At 41.7% G+C, this 14,644-nt stretch overlaps 1 protein-coding gene across 2 annotated transcripts in view; it reads right to left on the bottom strand.

Moving 5' to 3' along the window:
* Positions 1–552: 552 nt before the first annotated feature.
* HELLS (helicase, lymphoid specific) overlaps positions 553–14,644 on the bottom strand; it is a 49,954-nt gene continuing 35,862 nt past the window's right edge. For both annotated transcript variants that reach the window (XM_053312135.1, XM_053312134.1), the window contains exons 13-22: positions 11,765–11,926; positions 9,987–10,129; positions 9,533–9,671; positions 7,269–7,352; positions 7,070–7,189; positions 6,058–6,174; positions 4,984–5,143; positions 2,748–2,844; positions 2,490–2,566; positions 553–1,061 (exon numbers count right to left, since the gene is read on the bottom strand). In XM_053312135.1, the coding sequence (XP_053168110.1) occupies positions 967–1,061; positions 2,490–2,566; positions 2,748–2,844; positions 4,984–5,143; positions 6,058–6,174; positions 7,070–7,189; positions 7,269–7,352; positions 9,533–9,671; positions 9,987–10,129; positions 11,765–11,926 (1,194 nt within the window). In that variant the 3' untranslated portion in view covers positions 553–966. The remainder of the gene's footprint in view (positions 1,062–2,489; positions 2,567–2,747; positions 2,845–4,983; positions 5,144–6,057; positions 6,175–7,069; positions 7,190–7,268; positions 7,353–9,532; positions 9,672–9,986; positions 10,130–11,764; positions 11,927–14,644) is intronic.

The raw sequence follows: 14,644 nt of genomic DNA on the forward strand, positions 1-14,644 counted from the left end.
AGAGACACTCAGAAGTTCGTTTCCTTAACTGAATTTTCTGCTTCGATCTCTTTTCCTGAAAAGGGATCAGGATGTTCCGGCCATATTTACTTTCATGGCAAGCCATTGCTGCTCTGGCAATTTCTCACAAGAATATTGTGGGGAAAAGATAATTGGCAACACAAGGGGTATTTCAAGAGAGAATTGGAGCCAGATGTAACTTTAAGTGACACCACTTCTGAAAATTCCTCAGTTATATCCAACTAAGAAGGATTTTTTAAACACACACACACACACACACACACACACACACACACACACACACACACACTTTAAAAACAAACAAAAAAAACACCATGAAAATGTGATAAGCTAGAGAGTGACATACAATGTTTGGTGACAAAATATCTTCAGTGAGTTCAGAACTTAGCACTGCTATACTTTCTAGTTGTTGGATATAATTTCTTGTAGTGTTTTAGGAGACAACTAAGCCTGTGATGTTAAAGCAACCTTAATGCTAACAAGCAACACCTGACAGGCATTATTCTTACAACGGACATTGACACTTCAAACTAACAACATTAAGAATTTATTTAGAAAAACATTAACACACACTGAAGTCATATATTGAACATGCTTCTCCGTCCAAATTTAAACCATAATCAAGGCAAGGAGGTTAAAAAAAAAGCGATTTTAGCAGGGCTTCACAGAAAACTGTACAAATTGTGCCACTTAATAGCACCTGCTACTAAAGTAAAAAAAAGAAAAGAAATCTAAGTTGTCAGTCATATCATCAAGATTCCAAAAAGTCCCCTTTTCAAAATATGTCATGTTACATTTTAGAGCCTTCACTCATCTCGAGGGGGGAAACCCCATCCGAAACAAGTTTTTGAACTCAGAGCAGCTATAAAGTTGACAACCTTGAGCGTGTCCATTGTTCAGATGATGATGGCATCTGCAGTTCACGGAGTATAAGCTGGCCATATTTCAAAGCACACTTTCTGTGCCAACATCTTCAGTGTTCTCTAATACCTTGAAGACTCCAATTATTTCTTTAAGTGGTTCAGTTTTTTTCATTTGGTCTAGAATAAAAAAGTAAAAGTATGACAGTTTTGACTTCTCCAAATAGCCAGTATTTTATTAGCCTTTTGCAAGAGGAGCTTGCTAGAAGACTGAAGCAAAGATTCACAGACTACTATAATGAGTACTCATGCTTTATGTACAAGAGGTTGTTCCAGAGAACAAAGTTTGGATTTAATGTCACTTATCTTGCACAGTGCTCTAGCATGAGGAACAGCCCTTCCATGTGTAGAAGAGGCTTTCTACATGTGGAAGCGTGTCTCTGGAATCAAACATGTAATGGGTGGGCTTATCCACTTAATTACTGCTGAAAGTTCTTCCTTGGGCAGGTGATCCATCCATGCAGCACAGAGTGACAGTTTTACTGTGTCTAGTAGTATTATAACCTTGCAACAATGTTTAGATTGTACACAATGAAATATTAACACTAAACAATTTGGTCAGGAGAAGCTGGATCTGGAGGCAGAGAGATCACCGATTCTTAAGAGACAAATAGGCTGAAAATGAATGTTAGCCATGGGATAAGAAAAAAGTAAAATCTCTTCGATTCAGCAAAGAGATAATGCTTAGGCCTCATAGTAATTATTCCCACCCTGCATTTCATGACACTGCTTCCTTCCCAAATTAGCTATCCTAACAGTTTAGGGCAAAAACCAGTTTGATTGCTGTGGCTTACCAAGAATGAACAACTAAAAAGGTACTAAAAATAAACTAATAACGACACAAAGTTGGAACACATGCAATTAAGTTATAGAAAGGCTTTGGCTTCAATAATTTCAGATCCAGCATTTAAGCCAAATAAATATATTTGTTTAGAATGTATTAATTGATTTCACATTGTCCTAAAGCAATGTACATAGTTACATCAGCAGTCAACATCAAAACATAGTAACAGAATCACTTAAAAAAGCAGATGCTCTGACATACTAATCCAATTAAGTATTAAACACCTGGCAAGGGCAGATCAGGCCCCTCTAGCTGATCTCATGTGGCAAGCAAGTCTTGCTGAGAACTGCAATCACTATAATCCTATCCTGTATGCAACTCTAACATCATGGTAAGCCTCTTAAGCTTACTTCTTGTTCTATATTAGTCATCTCATTCTGAAACTATGCAATGGTTGTATTAATAAGGGGGTCTTCTGTCAACTTTTATGGGCTGAGTCTTTTCTGATATCCCAGTTTTCAGGCACAAGCTGGTATTGTTCATGCTTACTGCACTGGTCTTAATTAGGCCTTTGCTTATGCTTTCCTTGCTCGAGCAAGGTGGAAAGCTCAGTCCTCTCTAGTTACTGAATCTCTCCAGGGAGGAGAACTGCGAGCTGAATCTGGTATAGCTTCCTCTACATACAGGGTTCACATTTGAAAAACTGGCTGTTGGAGAGAGATTCAACTGAATAGAAAAGCCATCTCCGCATAATCTGTACTTACTGATAAGGTCACTTCGGTCCAGTAGTAACTCTAGATCTTTGTCACTTATTACTTTTTCTCTTGACCCTTTAATCTCTCTATCAAGGGAAAGAAGGAACATTAATCTCAAATACAGACAAGCAAGTTGATCATCAAAATAACCCCGCTCCTCCATACAGGACCATATTCTCTGTTCAAAATGCCCCACTCTTATTCTATTCTTCATACACCAACTATTCACATACCTTTTTCTGCCTACAACTTATGAGATGAACTCACCTGTCATAGTCCCTGGATTTCAGTAACTCCATTAACTCTTTGGGGTCTAAGCAGCTCTTTGACTGATTTACTCCGAATTTGCCACCTTTAAACTGATCTTGAACACAAACCAAGAAAGATACCCGGGTTATCAGTGGTTCTCTTAATAATGATACAACATGAAACTGCTGGTCACACCATAGGCTCAACATGAACCACACCACTCTGCAAACTCTCTCTCTGAGCACATGTCCCAACACATACATTTAAGGGTCAAAGAGAGCTGTCTGAAAAGATTTCTTAGCAGGCCTCCAACGTTGCATCCAGCACAAGGAAAACTGGAATACAGTCATTTGACATTCACATGAACACAGTGGAAATGTCATCAAGTTTTTGTGGAAATAATGCAAGTAAAACCAAATTAATTGGTGGAAGAATGCCCCATTTAGGTTGTTAACCAAATTATAACAATGAGAGTCACATTATTGCTACAACATGGTAAGAAATATTGTTAGTTTTCTTCTTGCTAGCTTCATGAATGAAGTGTGACTGGTTCTACTAGAATATTAAACATCCAACATATGTCTTAGGATAACTATATTATAAGAGATAATTCTAGGGAAAAGGCTATTTTTCTCCATAATGATGATCTGCTTTTCTATAGGCAATTTTAGTTTACATAAACATTCATACAGAAATCCTGAGTGTTCAGATATCTTTCTTACTGTCTAGTTTCCTTCCTTTGCCTATCTGAAAACACCTAAAGAGGCAAAAATGAATTCTTCTCAAGATGAGCATAACCAATATTGTATTAAATGTTGGTGAGTATTTTGATTAACATCTATGTATAATTGTTATTTTTCTTGTAATTTCAATTAATAAAGTGACTAACATCCAGACTCATTGAAATTAGTCATGATAAAGTATCTCTGAAATGCGACACAAGTCAGTTATGGTTAACTAGTCCAGATGTTACCAAATGTGTTTTTTAAAAAAATCAACCCTTAATTCTGGTTATTACAAACAAATTTGAACTCCACAAGGAGGTCATCAATAAGTTCTTATCAGGATATCTGAAAGCTTTTTACTGCATGTGTTTTCTCAATTGCATGCAGAATTTGCAAACCAGCTCTGCATTTCTCTGGCAGCAATAGTGCAGACACTTAGTCCAGGCATCATATAGAGCCATGATTAAACCTGGTCTTTGCATGACGCCCACAAGCTCCAAGAGTGCATGCTTCCCCCTCCCCTGCCCATGGAAGTACTGGAAAATGTCTACTTCCAATTGTGGTTAGGCAGAAGCCAAGATTGCTCATGACACCCAAACAGACTTATTCTATCGCAAGTGTTGAGTTTTGTGGTTTATTTTATTTACTACATTTATATCCTGCTCTTCCTCTTGAGGAGCTCAGAGCAGTATGCATGGTTATTTTTATCCTGACAACAAGCCTATGAGGTAGATTAGGCTGAGAGATACATGACTGGCCCAGAGTCACCCAGTGCGTTTCATGGTTGAATGGGGATTCAAACTTGGGTCTTCCCGGTCCAAGTCCAACACTAACCACTATGCTATGCTGGCTCTTTTGCAACTTTGTACAGAATAAGGCAGGATCGGTTGGTTTAAGGAAGGGAGGCTCCTAAGGTTCAGGGATATTGTTGTGCAAAGCCAGAGTTAAGCCTTGTCTCCTTGTGAACCAGCACACTGCATGCTCACAGGAGGGAAGGAGCCCTCCAATCAATTCCATAATAATTAGCCCCAATATTTAAAAACAAACAAAAAAACACTGCCTACTTTGTTCTGCCTCTTAAGTCCAATAGCCTGGCTAATAATAATGCAACAAGTTAGTGGTCATAACAGTGCCGACCAAAATACTGATTTTTTTTAGTACTGTAGTACAGGCTGTTTTTCCTAAGGTGATGATCTTGTGAACAAATGCCTATTCACTTCCGGCACTCTCCTTGTACTGCCTTACCTCTGCCTACCAGAAATGAATGTGCTTTGCCTTCTATTTCCAGGTGGCCAGGGAACACCAAAGTAAAAACTCAGGTTCTAGAAAACAGAGCCTACATATGGGCATGCAAAATACTGTACCTTTGGGACAAGTACTGACAAAAGCCTTTGAGTGTACAAGAAAGGGATTATCTGTCATGCTCGGCATCATGGTAATCCATAACAGCTCCTCTGTGTTTATTAGTAAAATATACATTTAGGGAAGGGGCATATGGATGTTTAAGAAGAATAAAACTATTCACTAACTTTTGTGTATAATCAGCTTCTCCAGCTTCCTCTTGGCAGCAGCTCTCTCCACAATCTTCTGGTCAATGGTGTTTGCAGTTACAAAGCGATATACAACCACTGGCTTTGTCTGACCAATTCTGTGACATCTGTCTTGCGCCTGCAGATCAGACTGAGGATTCTAAAGAAAGCAAATGGGCGGGGGGTGGGGGAGTGTAATACTACCATGACTCTCTGGTAAAATTGTCGTCTCTTTTCTTATACCAGCTTTCAGTATTGGCTCTCTCAAATGAGAGAGTTCTGTCCTCTTTCCAAAGACTATCTTTTGAAAGTGAACACAAAGCAATAGTTATTTGGCCCAGCAATCTTCCCTACCCTACCTCCCAAAGTATCTCTGGCAGTGGGGGCTGGGAAAGGTCTCAGCCCATAATCTTGGAGAGCTGCTAGTCAGGGTACTGTGCTAGGAGGACTAACAGTCAGACCCAGGAGGATAGGACAATGAAGAGCCAACTCCTTGGAGGGAGGGCTCGTGACTTGGGGAGAGAAAGAGAGAGCCCCCTCCATATTACTTTGTAGCTAACTATTGTGGCAATACTTGGCACTGAACCCGAGACCTACTGCATGCAAAGCATGTGCTGTTCACTAGGGAGCACTCCCCCCTTCTGTTTGGTCAATATGACTGGCACCAGTTTGCTGGGGGTTTATGAATTTTATTTGTATCATATTTTTAAAGTGCTATAGAATGGATAGGAGTAAGACAAAACTATTGAACTGAACCTTGGATTTCAGAAACAGCTCAAGAACCTCACATTATTTCTGTGAGCTGCAGCAGCAAAACCAGACCGGCATTTCATGGCAGACCTCAACTTGAAACTAAGGGCAAATAAAACTATGGCTGTAGAGTTACCCCCCAGGCTGCAGCTCATGTTGGCCTGGGCCCTGGAGGAACGTTTCTGGAACGGACCCAGATTTCAAGATTAGCTTGGTCAACATTGCTGGAGGGGGAGGACTTTGAAACCTCAGTGTGTCTCTCTCTACACTGCCCCCTTGGAAGCAGGACCCATAGCAATTTCAATACTGGCATGCAAAACATACCCAGTCGCTGTCATATATGATTACTGTATCTGCTGCAGTCAAATTGACGCCAAGACCTCCAGCCCGTGTGCTGACCAGAAAGATAAAAACTTCTGGATCTGTATTAAAGTTTTTCATCTGTAAAAGATAGAAACATTATGTAGAATTCTCCTCCACACTGTGATGAAAACAAAATAAGAAAGATGGCTGGTGTGTCTTCCAAAATACACACAAGCCTCCAGGTATACAGACCTTCTGCTTTAAACACAGAAGTAGCAGAAGGTCATGTATCAATCATACTCTGATATACTGTTGTGTTTAATATTAGAAACTCGATCCTTTTCTTAACTACATTAAGAGGAAATGATGCAAGCTCTACTACAGCAGTGACAATTTGTTACTGTAAGATTCCTCTCCCTTCCAGGAGTTCACTTACAGTTTTCCAGCACGTTTCTTTACCTCTCATCCTCTTATGTGTTTGGGGTGGGTGGTAAGGAAGTGTGCCATGCTGCAGGAACATCTATAGCTCAAGTGTGGGTAAGATTCAGAACACTGTTATCTTGGAAAAGTGAGGGATTTAACAGCATTTTCTGCTCCTAATGAATGGTCGGCAAACTAGCTGAACAAAAAAACTAGAAAAACCAAACCACAGTCCTCACAGCTTCAACTAGACAGGAGAGCTTCATGCCTACGTTTGTCTTAAAGGGAAAGACAGAAATGCATGATACTTGGCGCTGATTTAGCATTTTGCATAAATGCCTTGCACTCATAGCAATCCTATAAAACGGGTCAATGTGATGTGATGGCACCAAGGTTAGCCACTTAATGGGTTTATGGTCAAGGAGAGTTTTGAGCCAGGACTTCCCAGTTCATAGTTTAGCTTTAATCACTGTGCTACACCAGCTCTCAGACATCCCTAGTTATGCTTCTGATTATTCTTCCACACTAGTGACCAATTCTTTGTTTTAATGTACAAGGAATCTCAAAAGAATCAAGAAAGCTAGGCTTATGCTCCAAGGAAGGAATCACCTACATTTTCTTCTCTTTCTTGATAGGACATGCTTCCATCCAGGCGACTGAACTGGTAATTCCTCAGATAGCAGTAGTCCATCAAAATATCCAACATTTGCGTCATTTGTGAGAACAGCAGTACCTATACAGAGCAAAGATTCCTTAACACTTTTGACTCAGGTGCTCAAGTTATTTATATTGATGCCACAGATGAGAAATACCTTGTGTCCTCGCTTTTTAAGTTCCGGTAGCATGCGATCCAAGAGTAAAAATTTGCCTGAATTCTTCACTAGATCCTCATCAACCTGGACATGAGAAAAACAAAGGACACTGATTATATCAGATCTGCATTAGGAAATGACTGGCTTTTCTTTGCCTTTCTGGTAGTATTTGCAGAATTGTTGCCTTCATCTCTTCTGAATAGGTTAAAAATCAGTAATAAGCACTACACCATCAGCTACAATGGTAGCCTCATGGTCCAGTTTCTTTGACTAATCCTAGCTGCCCCACTTTCCTCTACACTTTAGGCAGTGATGTATATTTCTCATCTCTCACTTCCAGAGCCTAGAAGTGAAAAATGTTTAAAAAGCCCCCTGATAACTGTGCAAAGAGGCACCTTTTAAAAGGTGGTGATTCTCTTTATTGAGCAGGGGGAGAGCCACTGGCCCTATCCATCCCCAGCACAGCATCCCTCCAGTGGCAGTTGCTGGTGTCTATTTTATGTTTCTTTTTTCAATAGTGAACCTTTTGGGGACAGGGAGCCATTTTATTTATTTATATCTATGTAAACCACTTTGGCAACTTTTGTTGAAAAGTGGTATATTATTCATCGTATTCGTATTTTAATTTTCAGTTTATTGTTTGATTTGTAATGTAATTATTCCGACAAATAAAATACACTTTGGAGGGTTGAATACTGAAGAGAAGAATCCTTAAAAAAATCAAGTGTTACTTTCATGGAACACCACAATTTATTGAAATCACCTTTGTTTTAGCTTTATGGAGGTGATACTTGAGATAAAATTTATATTTTATTTTTACATTTATATCCCACTCTTCCTCTGAGAAGCCCAGAATGGTGAATTTGGTTATGTTTATCCTCACAACATCCCTGTGAGATAGGTTAGGCTGAGAGATCAGTGACTGGCCCAGAGTCACCCAGTGAATTTCACAGCTGAATAGCCAGGCTTGACTACTGTAATGTGTTCTACGAGGGGCTGCCTTTGTATGTAGTACAGAATCTGGCAGATTGGTCTCTGGGACAATACGAAGGGACCATATAACACCGGTTTTGAAAGAACTGCACTGGCTGCCAATATGTTTCTGGGTGAAACACAAAGTGCTGGTAATTTCCTATAAAGCCCTTAACGGCTTGTTAAGGAGAGAGCCTCCTTTGTCATGAACTCTGCCACCTGTTACGATCTTCTGGAAAGGTCTGGTTATGGTTGCCAACAGCATGTTTGGTGGTGACTCAGTTTTCTGTGGCTGCCCCGGGGCTTTGGAATATGCTCCTTGCTGAAATAAGAATATCTCCTTCTTTGTTCATTTTCAGGAAGACCCTCAGGACTCACCTGTTCTCGCAGGCTTTTAATTAGAATTTTAATAATCTCTCTCTCTCATATACCCCCCCCTCCCCAATCTATAAAAATACAATTCTCTAAGGCGTACCCATGGCTAATCCTGTGCGTGGCAACTCTTGTGTGAGTTTCCGAACAGTTGCGAGAGCTGGTGAGGAAGAAGACCAAGGCGGCAGCGCCATTGTGAGCTACGGAGGACGGCTGAGCAGGCAGCGAAAACAGGACCGCTGGCCTCCTCGCAAGGATTATGAGAGCTGGCGGGGGAGGTCAAGGATAAGGTGGCAGCACCACTGAGAAAAGCCGACAAACATGGGCTGCCAGGCTCCTTGCGACAACGATGAGAGCTGGGGGTGTGTGGGTTGCGAGCGGCCTCACAGATAGCAAAAACGGGGCAACCAGCCTCACGAGGAGGATGAGAGCTGCCGGCAGAAAGGCGGCAAGGGAGACTGGCTGAAGGGATGGGAGGAGAACTGGCTGAGCCTGGGTCAGCTAGTTTTAATAATTCATTTTAATAACTGTTTTATACTTTTTATTGTGTCTTGTGTATTTTAATCTTTTTTTTAAAATTGTACACCACCTAGAGATGTCCATAAATAAAATAAAGAGGTTAAATCGTTGTTTTATTGTATACTGCCCCAAACCTGCATCTTTGGGCAGTTTACAAATATGCTAAATGAACAAAAACTACTTTTTAAGGCGAGAGGATCTGGCACACACTCCAGATGCTTTTCTCAAAATCTTATTCTAATGTCTCTGATCATACTTCATCCACTGTGCTGGAGAAGTTTCAAATTAAATATACAAACACTTGCAAAAAGCTGCCCTTTGAAGAAAAGTCTACAGAGATCAGATAAGACCTTTCTAACACTACTGAAATTTGCTTTTCACTAGGCAATTAAAGTAGTTACCTTAAACTGCTGTGTGGCGGGGTCCAGTGGATATTCAATGAGATAGGGATGGTTGCAACACTTCCTCAGTAACATCATGATGTTCCGTAACTTGAGGTTGACTTCTGAATCCAAAGGCAGATCCATTTCTATCACTGGCCTTATGAATGACAGGTGAGTTTGTAAGCATGACAGAATAAGACTATGATTCAAGAACAGTTAGAATTCAACTAATATACAAAACCTGCTATGCACTGCAAGAATTTTAGAAGAGAATAAATGAATGTCTCAAGACATCATTTCCAAATTAGTTTTAATTTTGGCATTGTTACACTGTTAGTGCATTATTTATAAGAACAGCACATTTTAAAGAAATGGCCCATCTTTAAAACCTTTACTGTGAAGTTATTTTTAAATGCTATGAGTTTGGATGCAAAGATGCATTGCAAGTGACAAGTCATGTTTTGATAAGCACCTCTCTTTTTCAGCTTCTTCCATTTTGCTGATCAGTTCTTCCAGTTCATCAGGGAAATCACCTTCATCAAGTTCACGGTAACTAACCATCTTCCGACTGCGGCGCTTTGGTCGGCCGGTGGAACTCAGCTCAATAACTTCTTCCTGTAAAGTGGAATAGCAGCTGTCATCACTCTCATTTCCATGATTCATTGGAAACAAAGTAATCGTGGGGAAAAATTGTGTACAGTGGGGGGGGAAAAATCAAGTGAAATCAATTATCTTGTTATGAGCTCTGTTCAGCTATCAAAAAACATGATGAGACTTTAATAAAATAAGGCAAAAGGAGAGGCACCAGAAGATCTTTCAACAGCCTTACCAAGTGACATTCCCCAGGAAGATTATCTTCTACTTTTGAGAACAGTGGCTGACATCCTGACTACTTAAGTGGGCGAATAAGCAGCCGCTGCAAGGATAGGAACATAGGAAACTGCCATATATTGAGTCAGACCATTGGTCTATCTAGCTCAGTGTTGTCTTCACAGACTGGCAGCGGCTTCTCCAAGGTTGCAGGCAGGAATCTCTCCCAGCCCTATCTTGGAGAAGCCAGGGAGGGAACTTGAGACCTTCTGGTCTCCCCAGAGCAGCTCCATCCCTTAAGGGGAATATCTTGCAGAGCTCACACATCAAGTCTCCCATTCATATGCAACCAGGACAGACCCTGCTATGGGGACAAGTCATACTTGCTGCCACAAGACTGGCTCTCCTCTCCATAATGCAATGGAACTATCCCCACTGCAACATCTGCCTCTTATCTAAATACATAGTTTATACGGCCAACCCATAAATTGTTCTCTGGGCAGCTTACAAGAACAGTAAAGCAACCCCCCACCGCACACAGGCAAATTTTAAAAGTACCAACAAATAGCATTTAAACAGCCTGAGTGAACTGATGGTGCCAGACAAGCTACATGGAGGAGGCAGTTCCATAAGAGAACATTGTTCTGCAATGAAGTGGGTACTTCTCCCAGAATGTGCTCCTGTGTTCCTGAAGCCCTCCGTACAGCACAAACATGTTGGGACATGTTTCCACTGTGACAATGGACTTCAGAAGTGCAGAAGAGTAGGGATGTGCACGGACAGGTTCAGAGGACCTCTTTACGGACCTCCAAACCAGTTCAAAAGTCCGGCAGTTCGAAGGAGGAGACAGCTTTAAGGACCAGGGAGGGTGCTCTTAGCTCCCCCCTCCACCCCTTTGCCCACTGGACTGTGTTAACAAACAGTCCCACAGGGCAGCAGCGTACCTAGCCGTCCAGTGGGCAAAATGCCGGTGGGGTGGTAGTGGTGCTAAGAGCACCCTCCCTGGTCCTTAAAGCTATCCCCCCCCACCTTCGAATCAGCAGTCACTAGTTCCATGCACATGCCTACAGGAGTGTACTCTGGAAGAGTTGGGGAACTCCATGCACATAACAAATATTTATATACCACTTTTCAACAAAAGTTTCCAAAGCAGTTTACATAGAGAAATAATAAATAAGATAAGATGGCTCCCTGTCCCCAATGGGCTCACAAGAAACATCAGATAGACACCAGCAACAGTCACTGGAGGTACTGTGCTGGGGGTGGATTGGGCCATTTACTCTCCCCCTGCTAAATAAAGAGAATCACCACGGTCAAAAGGTGCCTCTTTGCCCAGTTAGCAGGGGCAGATAACAGAGGCAGATTGAGCAATGGGGACAACCCTGCTGCACGATGCTTAGGATTAGGAGTACCCCTGTGACAGGACACCAAAGTACGTACCTGTTTGTTTCCCAACATCTTCTGAATTGTCTTGTTCACAATTGCAGTGTAGAAGGTTTCTTGTTTCTTTACCAAAGGTGCATAAACTACGACTTCACGTTTGGGAGGCACTTCTAGAGCTACATCAGATTTCAGTCTTCTCAGTAAGAAAGGGGTCAAAATCTAGAGTTTAAATTTAAGAAAACCCCACATGTTTCTAATAATTCAAGATCAAAATAAGGACATGGTTCATCTCAACCTTGCATCACTATACCAAGATGGTATTGCATGAGAATTGTATTTCCCCCTGTAAAAGCATGTTGATAGCGAGAATGGCTTTGGGAAGATCCCCTTACATTCTACATCTTATATACTACTCAAACATCTTCTTTAAAGAGAATATTTCCAGTTATCAGTTATGTGTGCGCTCAAAATACAGATCTGAAAATAAAGTGTATCACCTGACAAGTTTCAGTTGCTAAGCCAAACACTTCTAGACTCTTGCGTATTTAATTTACTTTATATTAAAATGTATACCCCACTTTCTCCGTTCAAAACCAGAAGTGCCCAAAGTGGCTAACCATTAATTAAAACAAAACAAAACACAACTTTAGAAATAAGACAGAGGACACAGCAGCAAACACCGCCCCTGCAACTCCACCAAAACCCTTACTGGCAGCAAATGAGTCAATGCAACATCCCATGGCAGATAGCTCCACATACCGGATGTCACACAGAATAGGTCCTCACATTGTCAACCAAGCACCCAAAGGCAGTGGGAGTCCTTTGGGATTTGAAAGGTGGAAACAGACTAAAAACCAGTGCTGCAGTGAAACAGGTCATAAAATCTGACCCTGGTCAAATCAAATCTTACTAACTGAAGTTCCCAAATGGTCTTCAAGGGCAACCCCATACAGAATACGTAACAGTCATTAAATGAATGAGTGCCCACGGCTGAACGATTGATCCAGGAATGGTTAGTGTTGAGTACCAGCCAAAGCTGGGCAAAGGCACCCATGGTCACAGCCACCATCCAGGAACAAAGATCTAGGGAAGCTCCAAACTGCAGATCTGGTTTTTCAACAGGGGTGTAACCCCATGCAGCACAGACAGATTAAGACAGAGACTTAATCAATTACCATTAAGTAATTAAGTAAAGAGTACACCAATAGTGCCTCTATCTTGTCTAGATTTCATTTCAGCTTGCTTGCCCACATCCAGTCCATCACTGACCTCAGTTACAGACACCAGGTTGGCCTGCTCATTCAGGATTTAACCCTGAATAGTCTTACACCTGACTAATCATGAACCCCACCGCCCATTGAGATCATCAGGAGAGGTCCTTCTGCATTTGCCACCGGCTCGCCTGGTGGCTACTCAGGGACGGGCCTTCTCCGTTGCTGCCCCGAGGCTTTGGAATGCGCTCCCTAGAGAAAAAAGCCTCCCCATCTCTGACAGCTTTTAAAAAGTCTTCAAAGATGCTTCTGTTCACCCAGGCTTTTAACTGACATTGTTTTAATGTAGTTTTTAGAATATTGTTTTAAAATTTTAAATTGTTGTGTTTTATATTTCTTGTTTTGGTTTTTAATTAATGTTTTACCTGTTGTTGTAAACCACCCAGAGATGTAAGTTTGGGGAGGTATAAAAATATGTCAAATAAATAAATAAATAAAAATCTAGCATTTGCCGCTCCTTCAGGTCACCAGAGCTACTAGGACCTCCATAAGCCGGCAGAGGGGCCATAAGGGGAAAAATTCCTTCCTGGGCACCCAGACCATCCTCATGATTCCCTGGCCCATGCAAACATCTGCCAACCCTCAAAACCAACAGCCTCTTCATATATAAGCCTCCTAGACACTGGTACACATTCACCATCCTGATGTTCTACTACAGCACCACAATGCACTGGAGGTAATCAGTGTTCTCTCTAAATTTTTTCATCGGTGTGTGAAATGAGTTTTGTTCTGGATGGCAGTATCACAATAGTGCGTGTGTGCACATGTGCGCACATGCATTCAGAGTGGAGCCTTCCTGATTCAACCTGAGCAGGATCTAAAATTAATTGAGTGGACATTAGAAAATGTGTGAGTGCACACACATGCCTTAGAGGGAACAGTGAAGGCAACTCAAAGCTAGGTTATGACCTAAGTTTACCTTCATAAACCTTTCTCCATCTTTGCAGGGGTGACCCATGGTATTGCAGCACCTTAGATGATGTGCCAAATCCTACCTTGCCCCGTGAGTCTGGTCATGGGCCAACCCCCTTTCAAAATCGACCCTTGTAAACAACCAGGAAGATGGCCAGCAGCCTCCTCTTTTCTTGCAAGCTTTGAAAGGAGAGGCACTTCTTACAAAGCCTGCAAGGAGAAGTCTCAAGGAATTGCTTTGATGGGGGTGGAGAAAGCCTCTTGGCATCCTGCTGGTGCCCTAATAACCCACTACCTGAAGCAGCCACCTCACCTTGCCACATGAAAGGACTGCCCCTGCATCTTTAGACGCAAACACCTCTGCTTCTACAGCATTACTCATGTTCAAATGGCCCAAGGCAACCATTGTGGACTAACAACAAATATTCAACCACTAAATCATCAGGACATCACAGAGTGTCTAGATAGGCTCTTTGGCAGTACTGGGGAGGAGACAGCTGTTGTGGTGCACATCGGCACCAACAATGTGGGGAAATGTAGTCGGGAGGTCCTGGAAGCCAAATTTAGGCTGATAGATAGCGTATTGAAGTCCAGGACCCCCAGGGTAGCATTCTCAGAAATGCTACCTGTTCCATGTACAGGTACAGTGATACAGACAGAGCTGAGGGGTTTCAATGCATAGATGAGATGTTGGTGCCCGGAGGAGGGGTTTAGATTTGTTAGGCACAGGGATACATTTTGGGGAAAGTAAAGC

The sequence above is a fragment of the Hemicordylus capensis genome, chromosome 3 (assembly GCF_027244095.1).
Source record: "Hemicordylus capensis ecotype Gifberg chromosome 3, rHemCap1.1.pri, whole genome shotgun sequence".
Lineage (NCBI taxonomy): Eukaryota > Metazoa > Chordata > Lepidosauria > Squamata > Cordylidae > Hemicordylus > Hemicordylus capensis.